Source organism: Stomoxys calcitrans, chromosome 1, assembly GCF_963082655.1.
Source record: "Stomoxys calcitrans chromosome 1, idStoCalc2.1, whole genome shotgun sequence".
NCBI lineage: Eukaryota > Metazoa > Arthropoda > Insecta > Diptera > Muscidae > Stomoxys > Stomoxys calcitrans.
The window spans coordinates 261,253,162-261,271,343 of NC_081552.1; the positions used below are offsets into that span (position 1 = coordinate 261,253,162).

Sequence of the window (18,182 nt, forward strand, 5' to 3'; positions counted from 1 at the left end):
TCACTGTCTCAAATTTCAGCGAAATCGGACAATAAATGCGCCTTTAATGGCCTCAAAACCTTCAATCGAGAGATCGGTCTATATGGCAGCTATTTGCAAATCTTGATCGATCTAGGCTAAATTCCATAAATATGTCGAGGGGCTTAACTCACTGTCCCAAATTACGGCAACATCGAACAATAAATGTGCCTTTCATGGCCCCAAAACCTTAAATCGAGAGCTCGGTCTATATGGCAGCTGTATCCAAATCTGGACCAATCTGTGCCATATTGCAGAAGTATGTCGAGGGGCTTAATTTAACTCACTGTCCCAAATTTTGGCGAAATCGAACAATAAATGCGCCTTAGCAATACTTCCATTTGAGACTCTAGTCAACCGGAAAATATCCGAATATATTGCGAATAATTCGCTGCTAACAGATTTTCAATCTGGTTTCCGGCCAAAGCACAGTTGCACTACTGCACTTTTGGAAGTAGTTGAAGATGTACGGAGTGATATTGACAGCGAAAAAGTTACCTTTCTTGTTCTTTTAGATCATTGGAAGGCATTTGATTCCGTTGATCCCAATATACTTTGCCTTAAACTGAAACATTTATTTAAGTTTTCTGAAAGAACAACGGATTTTATAGTTTCCTATCTTTCGAAAAGAAGCCAATCGGTATGATTGATAGTCTCAAGAGGTGTTCCACAGGGGTCTGTATTGGGCCCACTCCTTTTTTCCTTATATAGCAATGACCTTTCCGGACAGTTGCGCAACTGTGATATTCATATGTATGCCGACGATATACAGCTGTATATGAGCTCCTCGCTGGAGAGGCGTACTTCGTCTTAATATTGACTTGGATGGGATAAACATATGGGCAAACGCCAACAGACTACTTTTAAATCCAACAAAGTCAAAGTGCCTTGTAGGAATCGGGTGACAATGCCGCCCAATCTTGATGTGGCAATTGCTGGAGCCCCAATTGAGATTGCTTCATCTGCAAGAAACCTTGGGTTGGTGATTGATGATAGACTTTCATGGAAGAATCATGTCAGTATGACAGTGGGCAGGACCTACGGCGATTTACGAAACTTAAATATGAGTCGACAGTATACCCCTTTGTCAATAAGAATGCTTTTGGCTAGGACATTTATTCTGCCGAAACTATTATATTCTTGCGAGGTTTTTTACGGTTGTGATGTAACTCATAGGAATAAATTGCACGTGGCCTTTAGCGACGTCGTTGGATACATTTTTGGTTTGCGTAGAGGAGACCGGGCATCTGACTATCCTAGACAAGTATATGGTGTCTCATTTAACTAGTTCCTTAAGATACGCTCGTTGCAAATGATCCACAAGATAATTTATACCAATGGACCGCCATATCTGGCTTCTGTTTTGCGTGTTGCCAACTCTACAAGAGGTAAATAAGTTATACAAATACGTCATCAATATCGTGTATCTGAACAACAGTTCTTTGTTAATGCTATACGTCTCTGGAATAATCTTCCCAATAGTATTCAAATTGTAAGTAATGAACGACAGTTCAAATCTTTGATTTATAATCATTTTAATTAATTATTGGTTTTGTTTTATTTTTATAACTATTTATTAATTTATTTTATCAGTAACTTTGATTAAATTGTTAAATTTTCTTTAAAGTTTCTTTTTCTTCTAGCCAACGGCTAGCTTAACTCCTTCGAAAGTTAGCGTGCTCTCGACAGACAGACGGACGGACAGGACTTGATTGACTCCAAATGTCATGGCGATCAAGAATACATATACTTAATGGGGTCTCAGACGAATATTTTGAGGTGTTACAAACCGAATGACGAAATTAGTACACCCCCATCCTATGGTGGGGGCTATAAAATTGTAATCATAAATGCTTATATTAACCATTCAATACGTAAATTGTTCAAAACCATTGACAAAATAAAGTATAAAAGAATTTACAATAGAATGTACAATAGTTAATTTTTATTTTCTTTCTTTTTTGATGCCATTTAGCAACCTTTCACTGTGCGGATATGCGAAATGAATTAAAGCTTATACTCTTGATGATTAATGGTAATGATATCGTTTAATGATAAAGAATTAATCTGATTTGTTCATCTTTATTACCTCAAATTGAATATAAAAATGCGATAACATTAGCATATCATCTGCATTGATTGACAGAAATTCGAGTTGAAATCGAACATTTTTTAAAACCTTCCTATGTTGAAAGTAAGCGGATTTTTAAAAGAGTATCCGTTAATACAACATCAAACTTAAACCGGATGTGCTTTCATGTGATTAAGGGATTGTGGGATGTCTTGCACAACAAGCCAATTAGTTATTGCTTTGTAATTTTTAAAATATCCAGAAGGTCATCACTGTGCCTCTCACCATCTTTGTAATAAAGGAGGATATCTCAGATGAACCAGGAATAAGTCAACTGCTAATGAAGGTGTTACCAAAATTTTGGCATCATTGTGCAATAACTTACAATCGGTGGTGTTGGAGAGCTGAAATGGCTTGAACTGATTACACTTTGCAACACGTTTTGCAATAAATTAAGTGTTTTTTGACATGTCGACAAGTCGATTTGCTTTGTTTTCAAAAAAGTCTATAGAAGCTTTAACGCCTGACTCTCAATAGTCTTGTTGAGTTGTAATAAATCTCTCATTCATTAATATTGGCGTATTTTTATACCTTCCACCATAGGATGGGGGGTATACTAATTTCGTCATTCTGTTTGTAACTACTCGAAATATTCGTCTGAGACCCTATAAAGTATATATATTCTTGATCGTCGCGAAATTTTATGTCGATCTAGCCATGTCCGTCCGTCTGTCCATCCGTCCGTCTGTCTGTCGAAAGCACGCTAACTTCCGAAGGAGTAAAGCTAGCCGCTTGAAATTTTGCACAAATACTTCTTATTAGCGTAGGTCGGTTGGTATTGTAAATGGGCCATATCGGTCCCTGTTTTGACATAGCTGCCATATAAACCGATCTTGGGTCTTGACTTCTTGAGCCTCTAGAGGGCGCAATTCTTATCCGATTGGAATGAAATTTTGCACGACGTGTTTTGTTATGATATCCAACAACTGTGTAAAGTATGGTCCAAATCGGTTTTTAACCTGATATAGCTGTCATATAAACCGATCTTGGGTCTTGACTTCTTGAGCTTCTAGAGGGCCCAATTCCTATCCGATATGGCTGAAATTTTGCATGACGTATTTTATTCTTACTTCCAACAACTGTGTCAAATAAGTTTCAAATCGGTTCATAACCTGATATAGCTGCCAAATAAACCGATCTGGGATCTTGACTTCTTGAGCCTCTAGAGGTCGCAATTATTATCCGATTTGCCTGGAATTTTGTACGACGGATCCTCTCATGACCATCAACTTACGTGTTTTTTATGGTCTGAATCGGTCTATAGTCTGATACAGCTCCCATAAAAATCGATCTCTATATTTTACTTCTTGACCCCAAAGGTCTCAATTCTTATTCGAATTGGCTGACATTTTACACATATAATTTAATTGTGGTCCAAACCGGACCATATCTTGATATCGCTCTAATAGAGGAGCAAATCTTTTCTTATATCCTTTTTTGCCTAAGAAGAAATGCCGGAAAAAGAATTCGACAGTTGCGACCCACGGTGGAGGGTATATAGGATTCGGCCCGGCCGAACTTAGCACGCTTTTACTTGTTATACCCTACACCACCACTGTGGTACAGTGTAGTATAAGTTTGTGCATTTGCTTGCAACGCTAAGAAAGAGAAGAGCTAAACCCATTGATAAGTTTACCGATCGGCTCAGAATCACTTTCTGAACCGATTGGTAAAAATCGATTCAGACTTTAATATAGCTCCCATATATTGTATATGTATCGCCCGATTTGCACTTAAATGGCCGTAGTACTTACAACTTTCAACCGATCTAAACAAAATTTGGCATGGACTGTTTATACCCTTCACCACCACTGTGGTACAGGGTATTACAGATTTGCAACGCTAAGAAGGAGAAGAGCTAGACCCATTGATAAGTATACCGATCGACTCAGAATCACTTCGATTCGATTCAGCCATGTCCGTCTGTGAGTCCATACACTCTTGTAATCAAAGTGCAGGTCGTATTTGTTGTGCGATTGTCACGAAATTTTGCACATGTCACTTTTTTTTGCCCAAGGACAAACGCTATTGATTTTGGTATAAATCGGTTCAGATTTAGATATAGCTCCTATATATATGTATCGGGCGATTTGCACTTAAATGGCCGTAGTTCCTACAATTTTCAACCGATCTGCACAAATTTTGACAAAGACTGGCTTGTTACTGATTTTAACAATCTTCAAATTTTCATCAAAATCGGTTCAGATTGAGATATAGCTCCCATATATATGTATCGCCCGATTTACACTTATAAGGCTGTAACAAGTAAAAACGTGCTAAGTTCGGCCGGGCCGAATGTTGCATACCCTCCACCATTTGTCGAGTTCTTTTCCCGGTGTCTCTTTTTAGGCAAACAAAGGAAAGAAAAGAATTGCTTTGCTATTGCAGCTATATCAAGTTATAGTCCGATTCGGACCACAATTTTGACATCATAAATGTATGGTGGAGACCATACCAGAAGTCATTGTGTATAAATTCAGCTAAATCGAAACAGAATTACGCCCTTTAGGGGCTCAAAAAGTAAAGTAGGGAGATCGCTTTATAGGGGACCTATATTAGGCTATATATCGATTCAGACCATATTTGAAATGTATGTTGAAGGTCTTGGAAGAATCCGTTGTACAAAATTTCACCCAAATCAAATAATAATTGCGCCCTACAGAAGCTCAAGAAGTCAAAATCCCAGATCGGTTTATATGGCACCTATATCAGGTTATGGACCGATTTGATACATACTTTGCACAGTTGTTGAAAATCATAACGAAACACGTCGTGCAAAATTTCAACGCAATCGGATATGATTTGCGCCCTCTAGTGGCTCAAGAAGTTAAGACCCAGGAATGGTATATATGACAGCTATATCTAAATATAGTCCGATCTGAACCATCTTTAGGTCGGGTATCAGGACGCTAAAAATAACTCACTATTTCAAATTTTTGTGAAATCGGTTAAAAAATAAAGCTTTTATGGGCTTCAGACCCTTTATCGGCAGATCGGTCTATATGACAGCTATATCTAAATATAGTCCGATCTGTACCATATTTAGGTCGGATGTTGGGAGGCTTAAAATTACGCACTGTTTAAAATTTCAGCGAAATCGGGTAATAAATAAAGCTTTTATGGCCTTCAGACCCTTTATCGGGAAATCGGTCTATATGGTAGCTATATCTAAATACAGTCCGATCTGAATCATAATTAGGTCGGATGTTGGGAGACTTAAAATAACCCACTGTTTTAAATGTCAGCGAAATCAAGTAATAAATAAAGCTTTTATGAGCTTCTGACCCATTATCGGGAGATCGGTCTATATGACAGCTATATATAATTATGGACCGTTCTAATCCATATTTAAGTCAGATGTCGGGAGGCTTAAAATAACCCAATGTTTCAAATTTCAGCGAAATCGGGTAATAAATAAATTTTTTTATAGTCTACAGACCCTTAATCGGGAGATCGGTCTATATGGTAGCTATATTTAAATATAACCCGATCTGAACCATATTTAGGTCAGTTGTCGGGAAGCCTTAAACTACTCAATTTTAAAATTTCAGCTAAATCAGATGAAAAATAAAGTTTTTGTGGGCAATAGACCCCTTATCGGAAAATCCGTCAATATAGCAGCTGTACCCAAATATGGTCCGATTTGGCCCGTTCAAAAACTTGCCCAGCGTGCATCAAAAAGACGTATCTGTGCCAAATTTCAGCTCAATATCTCAATTTTTGAAGCCTGTAGAGTAATTGCAATAGACGGACGGAGAGACACACGGACATGGTTAAATCGTCTTAGAATTTTATGATGATCCGAAATATGTATAATTTGTAGGGTCGGAAATTGATATTTCGATGTGTTGCAAACGGAATTGTGGCGGGTATAAAAAGGATTCGATTACTCGACCTTAATATCGAATACCATATATGTATGTCTTCGATGTTCAAGGCTCGTCCTGTTAAATTAAAGCATTTTCTTTGAAGATATGCATATTTGATAATATATTTAACAAATTTGTCAATACTATCGATTGTAATGCTAGTTTACAGGAAAAATATCGAAACTATCGAATGGAGTGAATAGCGATACCGATTTCCCAGCTCTACTCTAGATACTGTAATTGCAACCTGATTTGGCTGAACTTTTGAACGAAGTATTCTTTTATGACTTCCAATATTGACAAGTGTAGCCCGAATCGGTGTATAACCTAATAAAGAACAGGGGCAAACTTCTCACATAACAATGAGGGCAGTCCGATTCAAGTTTAAGCACAATGATAAGGGGCCTCCTTTTTAAAGCCGAGTCCGAACGGCGTGACGCAGTGCGACACGTCTTTGGAGAGCAGTTTTACATGGCATAGTACCTCACAAATGTTGCCAGCATTAGGAGAGGAAGATCACCGTTGAAAAAAATTTTTTCTGAAGGTATCGCCTGGATTGAAACCCAGGCGTTTAGCGTCATTGGCGGACATGTTTACCTCTGCGCTGCGGTGGCCTATAACCTAATATAGCTCTCACAAAAACCGAGAGCTATAACAGGTATTAGTATTAATACCAAACTTTCATTGGCTTTAGTACGATTCAGATTTGTTTTAATACCATTTTGAACATCCATCCCCAAATGAATTAAAACAAAGGCATGGCAAATTATTTTTGTTTAATTTTATCTCGTTTGTATATGCTTAAATAATGAAAAAAAAAATGTAATATGTTAAATTTTTTACCAAACGCGATTCGCGATGTATTGAACATTGATTCCACATATTTTGATTACCAGAACGGTATTTGTATGAATAGACCAACACACGCTAATGATCTTCCTTGAGATGTTAGAAATATATATTTAATTTTCTCGTATGGCTATAAATTCGGGCATTCGAATCGACACATGGGCCAAGGTATTTACTTAGATGTCTTCCGGAGTTCAATGCTCAAATAAGGCAATAGGTAATCTTTGTTCATTTTTGTATCATTATTAAAACATTTAAAGAAGAACCATAGAATAATATATAAAAATAGTAGAATGTCTTTAGGGTTGTTGCACGTCAGCAGGATTAAGGTTCATAACCTCATAAAAATTTCCTAATAAAAAACGATTAGTTTTTTAGACTTGAGTGGATTCGATTTCCATATTTTAAAATTTTGAAATAATTGCCCATATTAATATTAAAATGTTTATCTGTATCAATACGGTGGCTGACGCTAGAGATTAAATCATGATCCATCACCATATAATTAAACAATTTATTTGGGTTGTTCTGAATACATTTAAAAATATTTAACATTTCATTTTCTGTCACTGATTCTCAGCTTGTCAGGTTAGCATGAACATCAAATGCATATTCATTTTAAATTGCTTTCGGCACTTAAGATAGGAATTCATATCATCTGCACTGATGACAAAATGGGCAATTTTATGAATAATAAAAATTGGTCTGCAGAAAGAGTGGGAAAAAGCGAGAAAGGGAGAGAAAGAGGGAAAGAAGAAAAACAATGTTTAAAACCCCCCATTAAATAATTATAACGTGTGGTTCATTCATTTAGTGATTTTGTTTGCAATACCAATTTTAATCGGTCAAATTAAGGTCAATAAAATTTTTTGTACAGCATATCCTCTTATAACGCTGAATGTCTGGTTTCGAATCCTAGAAGTTATATCAGATAAAAACTTCAGCGGTGGTTATACCCTCTAAATGCTGGCGACATTTGTGAGATACTATGCCCTGTAAAAAATTCTCCTTAAAGATGTGTCGCACTACGACACTCCAATCAAAGTTTTACAGGAGACGATTTTTATACCGACCACCATTGGATGGGGGCACATTGAAACATCTCAAAATATTCTTCTAAGACCCCATAAAGTGCATATATTCTTGATCATCGTGACATTTTAAGTCGAACTAGCCATGTCCGTCTGTCTATCAAAAGCACGCTAACTTTTGAGGGAGTAAAGCTAGCCGCTTGAAATTTTGCACAAATTCTTCTAATTGGTGTAGGTCGGTTGGGATTGTAAATGGGCCACATCGGTCCATGTTTTGATATAGCTGCTTGGGACTTGACTTCTTGAGCTTTTAGAAGGCGCAATTCTTATCCGATTTGGCTGTAATTTTGCACGTGGTGTGTTGATATCACCTCCAAACTTTGTGCGATGTATGATCCAAATCGGTCTATTACCTGGTATAGGTGGCATATAAACCGATCTTGGATCTTGACTTCTTGAGCCGCTAGAGGGCACAATTCTCATCCGATTTGGCTAACATTTAGCATGAGGTGTTTTGATATGACTTCCAAAAACTGTGATGAGTATGGCGCAAATCGGTATATAACCTGATATAGCTGCCATATAAATCGATCTGGGTCCTTGACTACTTGAGCCTCTAGAGAGAGCAGTTCTCATCCGATTTAGCACACATTTTGTACAAAAGGCTTCTACCATGGCCCTCAACATACGTGTGCAATATGGTTGGAATCCATTTATAGCTTGAAACAGCTCCCATATAAACAGGTCTCCCGATTTTGCTTCTTGAGCCCCTACAGGGAGCAATTCTTATCCGAGTGGACTGAAATATTACACAATGACCACTACAATGTCCGACTCGGACTATAACTTGATATAGCTCCAATAGTATAACAGTTCGTATTCATTATTCTTTGTTTGTCTTAATAGAGATAGCGCGCAAAGAACTCGACAAATGCTATCCATGGTGGAGGGTATATAAGATTCGACCCGGCCGAACTGAGCACGCTCTTACTTGTTTTGTACATAAGCAGGTTAAATTCGAAGATGGGATATATCGGCCTATATCTTGATATAGCCTCCATATAGACCGATCCGCCAATTTAGGGTCTTAGGCCCCTAAAAGCCACATTTATTATCCTATTTTGCTGATATTTGGGTCAGTGAATTATGTTAGGCTCTTAGACTACCATGTAGACCGGTCTTTCGATTTAAGGTCTTGCGCCCATAAAAGCGCATTTATTGTCCGATGTCGTCGAAATTTGGGAATGTAAGCGAAGTTAAGCCCCTCGACATACTTCTTCAATTGGGCTCAGATCGGTCCAGATTTGGATATAGCTGCCATATAGACCGATCTCTCGATTTAAGGTTTTAGGGCAATAAAAGGAGCATTTATTGTCCGATGTCGCCGAAATTTGGGACAGTGACAATATGGGTATCAAATGAAAAGTATGCTGGAGTAGATAACGGATTTAGCTTACAAATTCATGTCGAAGTATAGGGGGTCACCCCACCCCCTCAAAAACGCCCAAAATGGGCACGTTAGCCAAGCTTAGATATATGGGACTCGGTTTCTTTGTTCCGTATAGACTGAAAAACGGCAGAACCGATTTTCTCGAAAATTTCGCATATTGTGTAGGTTGGTCTGGAAGAAAACATAGGCTATATAATTTTTTGCTATCGAAAGGGGAACGGACCCTCCCCCTTATGCCAAACACACAACCCAAAATCAAAAGTGCACCGATCGGGACAATATGGGTGTCAAATGAAAGGTGGAGAGTAGAATAAGAAATATGGTATTAAAATTTGAGTCTAAGTACCTATCGGGCCGCCCCATCCCCAAAACTGCCCCAAATAGACATATTGGACGTTCATTTCAATATGGGGCTTAAATGAAAGGTATTCGGGAGAAGATTTCGAATCTGGCATACAAAATCAGATCGAAGTATAGGGAGTCATGCCACCCCTCAAAAACGCCATTAGACCTATTATGACTATATGATACTTGGCTGAACCGATTTCCTTAAAATTTTCATAGATTGTGTATGTCTGTCAGGAAGGAAACATAGGCTTTATAATTTTTAGATATTGGGTGGAGGTGGACCCTCCCCTTTACCGCAAAAACGCCACCCATATCTGAAAGTTTCAAATGAAAGGTATTGGAGACCAAAACACGAATATGGTATTAAAATTTGGATTCAAGTACCTAGACTAGACTGGGTACCCGTCTAGCTGGCACTTTTCCTCCTAAAGATACGTCAAATGGGTTATTTGACCCATTATGACAATATGAGACTCAAATGAAAGTTATTTGAGAGTAGAAAATGAATTTGATATCCAATTTTGGAGCCAATTGTTTCGGGGTACGCCCTAAAGCACCCCCTAAACTGAATTTCATTTCTGATGGGAATAAAGAACGAATTTGATATCTGTTTTCAGTAAAAAGTGCCGGTGGCCGCCCCAGCCCCAAAACACCCTCCAAACGGTTCATATTTACCGGCCATGACAATATGGGGCTCAAATTAAAGGGATTTGGAAGTGCAGCACGAATTTGATATTGGAGTGAAAATGTTTGAGGTGACATCCCTCCCCTAATGAGAATATCATCCTAAGGAAGAACATTACCACCAGACACCGAGAAGGGGCAAATTCTCACACATCTATGAGTGCTTTCCGATTCAAGTTTAAACTGAACGATAAGCGACCCTTTTTTTATAGCCGAGTCCGAACGGCGCCCCGCAGTGTGACGCACTCTTTGGGGAAGATTTTTTAAATGACCATGTATGGCATTGTACCTCGCAAATGTCGCCAACATTAAGAGAGGATAAACACCGCATTGTTCGATGTTCTCGCCGGGATTCGAACGCGTTCAGCGTCATAGGCTACAATGCCACGAATTCGATATCCACATTCAGGGCGAAGTGTCCCCACCCTAAAAAGATATTAGAGAGTTAAAGAAGGCGAGGAAGAAGCGGAGCGGGCCCAGTTCGGTTAGTGGCGTATATAATTGGATCTGACCATATCAATTTTTTAACTCGGGTATTAAAGAAAATTTCTCAAACAACTTTTTTATAATACATCAAAATTTCATTGAATTCTCATATAAAATTGCACGATTTTCATTTGTTTTTATCAACGATGATCTTATCATGGATTGGGTAATGATTTCATTCCAATGCGAACTTCTTCTTGCAAAACTCCAATAGATATGGTGTCGCATTCTTTACGAAAAGAATGAGAAAAGAAACATGAAAACTTGTTATTGGAAACAGCAAAAGAAGAAGCAACTCAAACGACCTAGCCACTAGGCTTTTAATTTCAAATCCAACGGTCAACGACCCAGTGATGTGGTCAGTTCGACAGCTAACTTCCCATACGGAAATTGATGAAGAATTTTTGTTTTTATTTGGCAAGCACAGCGGCGAGACAAGTTCAAAAGTTCGAAGAGAAGAAAATGCAGCATTAAATTTGAAAAACCAAACAACGCCAGCTACTTGTTTTTTTGTTACATACATGGGCTGAAATAATTTGATGCCCACAACATAGTCTTCATTTTAAATCCTCATAGCTAAAACTGCTCCATTTACAGATAATTTCCGTGTAAAGTTTCAAAAAAAAAAAAATCGTTATCAATTGATTTATTAGAAAATTCTAATTTGAATGAATTTCCTGGTTTTCATTGAGAAGCTTGCATTAGTGCGTTGACGTGTGAATGCCTTTTGCATTAGGCAACTGTTACTGTACTTTTTTTTTTGAAAATCTGCATTTAATGTAAAATGGAAAGGCAGGGGCATTATTACCCAAAACACCTGTCAGCCTGGGGATTTAAACGGCTTTGGCACATTCAAATCAATTGGTATTTGGAACTAAGCTTCAAACAGGCACTCAAATATGTTGGCTGTCAAAAAGAATCTCAAATTAATTCCGACAATTTGAATAGCCGTTTTGTGAAACAGGAAAGTCTAGAAGTTAGAACATTTTATTATTTTTTTGAAAATCGCCAAGATCGCACGTTTATACCACCAAAAACATATTCACATTCACCAGACTATGTTTTGTGGCTAGAATTCGAAAAATTGAATTTATTCAACAGGTTAGTTTAGGAGTTGTAGTTGGAAACAAGAATTTTTAGTCAAACAAGCAAATTCTGGTTGGACATAACATAAAAGCGTTTAAAGGAAAAGAAGTCTAGAATATGGGAAACATTTGTGATTGATAAGCATTCATTTGGGTAGTCTTAACTAACACCAGCACACTGGGGGGTGAGTTTTCTCACACCCAAACGGCATAGGCGAGCGAACTATTTTGGCCTGGTCAGGCTCTCTGCACAGAAAGTCTTACTTTGCGGGCGAAAACCAAGCAAGAGATGCCAGAGTTTTAGAGCGTTGGTTGAAGAGATCGCAAGAGAAAAAGAGAGTGTGTGTTAAACCCACACCCAAACTCATCATCTTCTGAGACCTCATCCCCAACACGTCTCGTTTCTCGCCGGTGCGAAGTGCTGTGTGTGGCAGATGCTGCTGCTTATTGTGGTTGCTGGATTGCGTTTAATACGGTTGTATGGGTGGATGGGCATATTATTAGTGCTCTTTTGCCAGTGACGTCACAACGCATCTCAGCTGCCAAACGCTTGCGCACCGACGTTGTTTATATACGAAAGCTCTTGCTGTATCATCTTCAGTTCTCACAGATCGATCAAAACGGTACGGTCTCCAGTAACATATCCCCTAGCCTAATTCTACTAAATTGTAATTTTTCTGCTTATACATTCACATATATTTAGTTTTATAAAAGACAAAAAAAAAATAATAAAAATACAATATAAACAAAACAAAGACACAAAAACAAAAAAAAAAGTCAAAAACTCACAAGAAATAAAAAAAAAGAAAATGTTATTGCAAACCAGGACAAAAGGAATATTTCATATATTACACACAAGTTAAATAAAGACTTGAATATATTGGAAAAAAAGATGAACTTAAGAACTAATTACACAAAACAAAAAAGTGTTTTTTTTTTATAAAAACCAACAGTGTTGCCAACGATTTTAATTATTTTGTTTTTCTTTGGTTCTATTTCAAGATTTATTTATTGGATCTCTAGAACGTAAACATAATTAAATTATTTACCTGTGATTACCTTGTGTAAAATTGCTGAAACATGGCGCGTGCAGTTTTTTGCATGGTGAGTGTAAAATAAAAAAAAAGACAAAAAAAAATTAAAACCAAACAAAAAAAGGATATTTACTCAGAAAAGTGAAACTGGACTAATAGAACGCAGAACTAAAAGGATACAATAAATAATAAAATATGCATTTAAATATGGTGGATTTACAAGTTTGAGTACATTAGCTGAAAGCCTTAAGGATTAATAAATGGCTTGGGAAGTGTTTAGTTCTTATGGAGCCACTGAGTGAAAGATAGATTCCTAATTGATGGATATTTTCAAGAGAATTTATATTCTCCACGAGTATATAGGTCTCAAATCTCAAGTTGAGATCTAAAAGATCTAATATTCTCCTAATATAATAATGAGCATTTTCTCCACGAGTATTTTGGTCTAAAATCTCAAGTTGAGATGTAAAAGTCAAAATTCTAAACTTTTATTTGCAATTTTTTCCTTCAAATTTATGATTGATGAAAAATTATGATTGGTAATAGTGTTCGTTTGATTTTAAATCTTTTTTGGACCCCTTCATATTTACTTTCAATATGTTCCCAAAGTGTGTTGCATACTTTGCCCAAGGTCCCCAAAATATTACAAATCTAAATATTTTAAACTCAATATATAGGATTTGTATTTAGCCACTGTTACTGTAAATTATTTCGGAATAATGAGCAAAAGTGTAAAAATTTATTTTTATAATGTCCCCAAAGTGTGTTATAACTTTTTTCAGGTCCCTGAAATGTGCATACTGTCCCCAAAATATGCGTTACCCAATATATGTTTCAAACATTTTTTAGAAATCCTCAATATGACACACTCATTGGTTTTTTTGGCTTCGAAATTTAGAACTGGGCTTCAGCCACTATTCCATAAACAAGTTGAGATATAAAGGTCAAAATTCTTTAGGTCAAAAAATTTTGAATTTTTTCCTTCAAATTTACGTTTGTGATTGGTAATAGTGTTAGTTTGATTTGAAATCTTTTTTGGACCCCTCCAAATTTGCTTTCAATATGTTCCCAAAGTGTGTTGCATAATTTGCCCAAGGTCCCCAAAATATTACAAATGTAAATATTTTAAACTCAATATATAGGAATTGTATTTAGCCACTGTTACTGTAAATTATTTCTGAATAATGAGCAAAAGTGTAAAAATTTATTTTTATAATGTCCCCAAAGTGTGTTATAACTTTTTCAAGTCCCTGAAATGTGCATACAGTCCCCAAAATATGCGTCACCTAATATATGTTGCAAACTTTCTTAGAAATCTCCAAAATGCCACAAGCATTGTTTGTTGGCTTCTAAATTTTGAACTGGGCTTCAGCCACTATTCCATAAACAAAAAAACAATAATAGTTAAAGGTTGTGTTTCACATACTATTGTTGATATTGTCCCCAAACTCTTTGAAAGTATCTCCTGACTTTGCTATATTCCAGCCACTGTTCTACAATATTTTCCAGATAAATTAATGGTGAAATCAGTTTATCGGACAATTTTTTTCCATATTTAGCTAAAATTTTCTTAAACTATCCCCAAATTGAGCGCTTAAAAGCTAAATTTGAATTTAAACATTTTTCCACTGTTTATCATGCATTTTTGATTTTCTTCTCTGCCAAGTATACTTTTATACTAGAATGTTTTTCTATCAGAAAAAGTTGCATTTTTTGAAATATTTTGGTAAAAATCTATAGTTTTGATAAGAATTGGTTTGGTTGATGCATTTTAGCTCCATAATCAATGCTAATATCAACTTGTTGGTATATATCGAATTAGATTTGTAACAGGCATTTCTAAAATTCAGCCAAATAAGATTTTTGTATGATTTTCTATTATGTAGAAACCGAACGTTTTTCCAAATAGCGTGACACATAGCTTTCATAAACAGTTTGAGTACGCCAAATCGCGATAGGTGTATTGAACTGTGAAGTGATTGCTAGTAGTATTGCATTTTAAAAACGTTTTTTTCGACATAAAATTTAATTAAAAAAATATCATGAACTAGTAAAACATTCTAGACAATATGAAGCAAAATAATAGAAAAAATCAAAATTCTTGAAATAAAAGGACAATTGAAAAAGTTTTAGAAATTCTTTAAACTTTGGATACATATTGAAAATGTGTACAATTTCGAGGTCTTATAAATCTGCTTGTATAAAATAAAGAATATACCAATAAAATTCATAAATAGGAGAACAGTTCATAAGTTCTTTAAATTAAGGGGCACATTTAATAAATACTCTAAAATAATATACCTATTGTAATAAACTTGGAGGACATGCAAGGAAAATGATTGTAATAAACTTTGAGGACATGCAGGGAAAATGATTAAAATGATTTTGGGGTCATGTAAATTTTGACAATTTTGGGGACATACATGAAATACTCAATGATGAGAACTTTGGGGACATGAAAAATAATAAAAAAAACTAACTTAATATTGTGGGGTCATGTCCACTTGAATGAGAACATTTAGAATAATGAAAGTTTGGGACCCGTTCCTTAATCAAGTTATTTTGATGCCCTATATACTAGGAACATTTTTCGTACATATATAAAATGCTCGAAAATAGTATCCTCATTTACTAGAACTTTGGGGACATGAGGAAAAATAGAGAAAACCAACCAATATGTTTTCAGGTTCATTTTTATCCACTTAAAGGAAAATATAAATAAATTTGGGGACATGAAGAACAATGACACCGATATTCACAAAACTTAATGTAGATTTGAAATAGGTTTATTTGAAAGACCTCCTTTATAGAAGTGTCAAATGAACCTAATTTAAGGCTTCATTAAGTTTTGTGAATACGGTCGTAAAATTTTGGGACCGGTTCCCTTATATAACTACATTGATGCCGTACATAATTTGGGACAAATTCAGCTATTCACAAATTCAAACAGACTATCTTATTAACCATTTTACACAAAATTATTTGGAGAAAGCAAATGGGTGGCAAGTGCATCAAGTTTTAGGAAATTTTGTCAACATTTTGGGAACTGCACGTCGCTCACCACCTCCCTTTTATTCTAACACGTATAAGGCTGGTATTACACGATAGAGGCGCTCCGATAGCTGAGTTGGTAGCCTGCCCGGACTGCCAATTGCGGGGTCATGGCTTCGATTCCCACCAGAGATCGCTAGAGTGGTATCACAATGGACTAAAAGTTGTGTATGTTAGTCTGTGAAGGACTGCCACTCTTAACTAACACTAACTTAACCATTCCACGATATATATTCTCATATGTTTCTTTTTAATGTGGCAACTCTGAAAGGTGTACACATAAATTATATGTAGTTAAAGAATTTGAATATAGATATAGCTGTCATATAAACCGATCTGGGATCTTGACCTCTAGAGGGCGCAATTCTCATCCGATTTGGTGAAAAGTACAATACATATGAAAATTCACCTCGATTAGGGCTCCCTCTATTCATATACCTCACGTACATAAGGAATGTCTTCGTGATACAGAAAGTGCCTGCAAATGTTGTGTAATAGCATTTTAAGGCACGAATACATTGAAGCTTCTTCTTTTTGGCACAAAGAACCCTCTATACTCGATGACCCTGACTAAAATGCGTTTGACATCTTTTTTTTTTTCTTTAAATATACGAAATCGTGAATTGAACATTGATAGCATTAAATTTCAATTAATCATGTACAAAAGAAACACCTGACTCTTGAGAATTTTTTGCAAAATCATGTCCACGTTGTGTAAACATAACGTAGACATTAAAATGTCAATGAATAAATATTTCACAGATGATGGTGACTGGCAATTGCCTATAGCAGACGTCACATAAGAATATCTGGGCAAAATATTGGGCAAAAAAAAAATCACTCAATATTTCTCTCAATTAAGAATTCGTAAACAACTCAATTGCAATGAAGTGGAAAAATATTTCGAAATTCTAATTCTTACGGCTGGGATTTTAGAAACGTTCCCATATTGACACCAACGGTGGTGTGCAGGTTTAAACCGCCATAACACTTAACACACATACGAGTGCATGCAGTTGCTACTTCGTATTTAATGAATGTTTTCGTATCAAAATATTGTCTGCATTTATTGTGTGAGAGCAAGTATTTACTGGCTAATTAGCATCTTGAATGCTCAAGCTTATGTAGCTGGCGCAAACTGACACCGATAGACGATGATTTCAACACCCAGTTTGGCAGACGGTTGGCAAGCCAAAAGGCAATAAACCACAAAAGAGCCATTAAGAAGCCTACGCATTCTCGGGAATAAATGACACAACTTTTTTCTCTTTCTGGATGGAGGCTGGTGAAATGACTTGGGCAAATGCAAACGAACTGTAGCGGTATTGGCTGGGACCCACGCACAACGTCATCAGATCCGGTTACTCCAAACATTTTATGGTCAATAATAAATATTACCCCATTCTGCCCCCACCGCAGAAAGAAGGGGAAGAGAACAAATGACTCTTAAGAAACTGGCATCACTTTTTCAATGTCAAGCTTTCGTGAGTGGAAAGGCCCTTGCCATATTTGAAAATAAGACACAAACAAGTATAAATGTTTGCATAACTTTCAAGGTCTTTCACCACCGGTTTGAGCCATAATGGCAATACCAGTACTAAAGTAAAATTCTAAATGGCCTAAAACGGTAAGCCTTCTAGGTATTGCAGTATCTTGAAAGAATGCCAAGACCACATGTAGGCATGCGCACTTAGTCACTTTTGTGGACGGCCTTTCATCTCTGGGCTGTGGTAAATATTTGTGTTACCTATTGAAATTTAAACACCCCGACAACAGTTAAGCGTAGTTTTTGGCTGTATTTATTTGCTGTTGGAGCTCCTCTATTGGCATTTCAATGAACTCTTAGAAATAAAAACAAAACTTAGCAGCTTAGCTTTGGCGTTTAAGCGTCTTAAGTTTGTTTTTCTCCATAATTTCTTTTAAGAGTTAATGCTGCATCTATTTCCATTATTTGCGCCGGCATTTGGGGGGATTTGAGTCCCCTTAGCCATGGCAACATTTTGAGAAACTATTGTCAAGCTTTGAATAAATCACGCGTTAATGGCAAAATTATTGGGGAATTTGCTGCTGCTGTTGATTGTCGGCACCCGGCTCCTGCAATGAAGACGATGTTTTAAATTTCAAAGTTGGCCAATAGCAAAAAAAA

The 18,182-nt window shown here is 36.5% G+C and overlaps 1 protein-coding gene across 1 annotated transcript in view; it reads left to right on the top strand.

The window, feature by feature from the left end:
* Window positions 1-12,556: 12,556 nt before the first annotated feature.
* The window catches only part of LOC106093601 (mucin-2), a 32,063-nt gene continuing 26,437 nt past the window's right edge, over window positions 12,557-18,182 (top strand). The window contains exons 1-2 of the mRNA XM_059371045.1: window positions 12,557-12,619; window positions 12,954-13,055. Of these exons, the coding sequence (XP_059227028.1) occupies window positions 13,032-13,055 (24 nt within the window). The 5' untranslated portion in view covers window positions 12,557-12,619; window positions 12,954-13,031. The remainder of the gene's footprint in view (window positions 12,620-12,953; window positions 13,056-18,182) is intronic.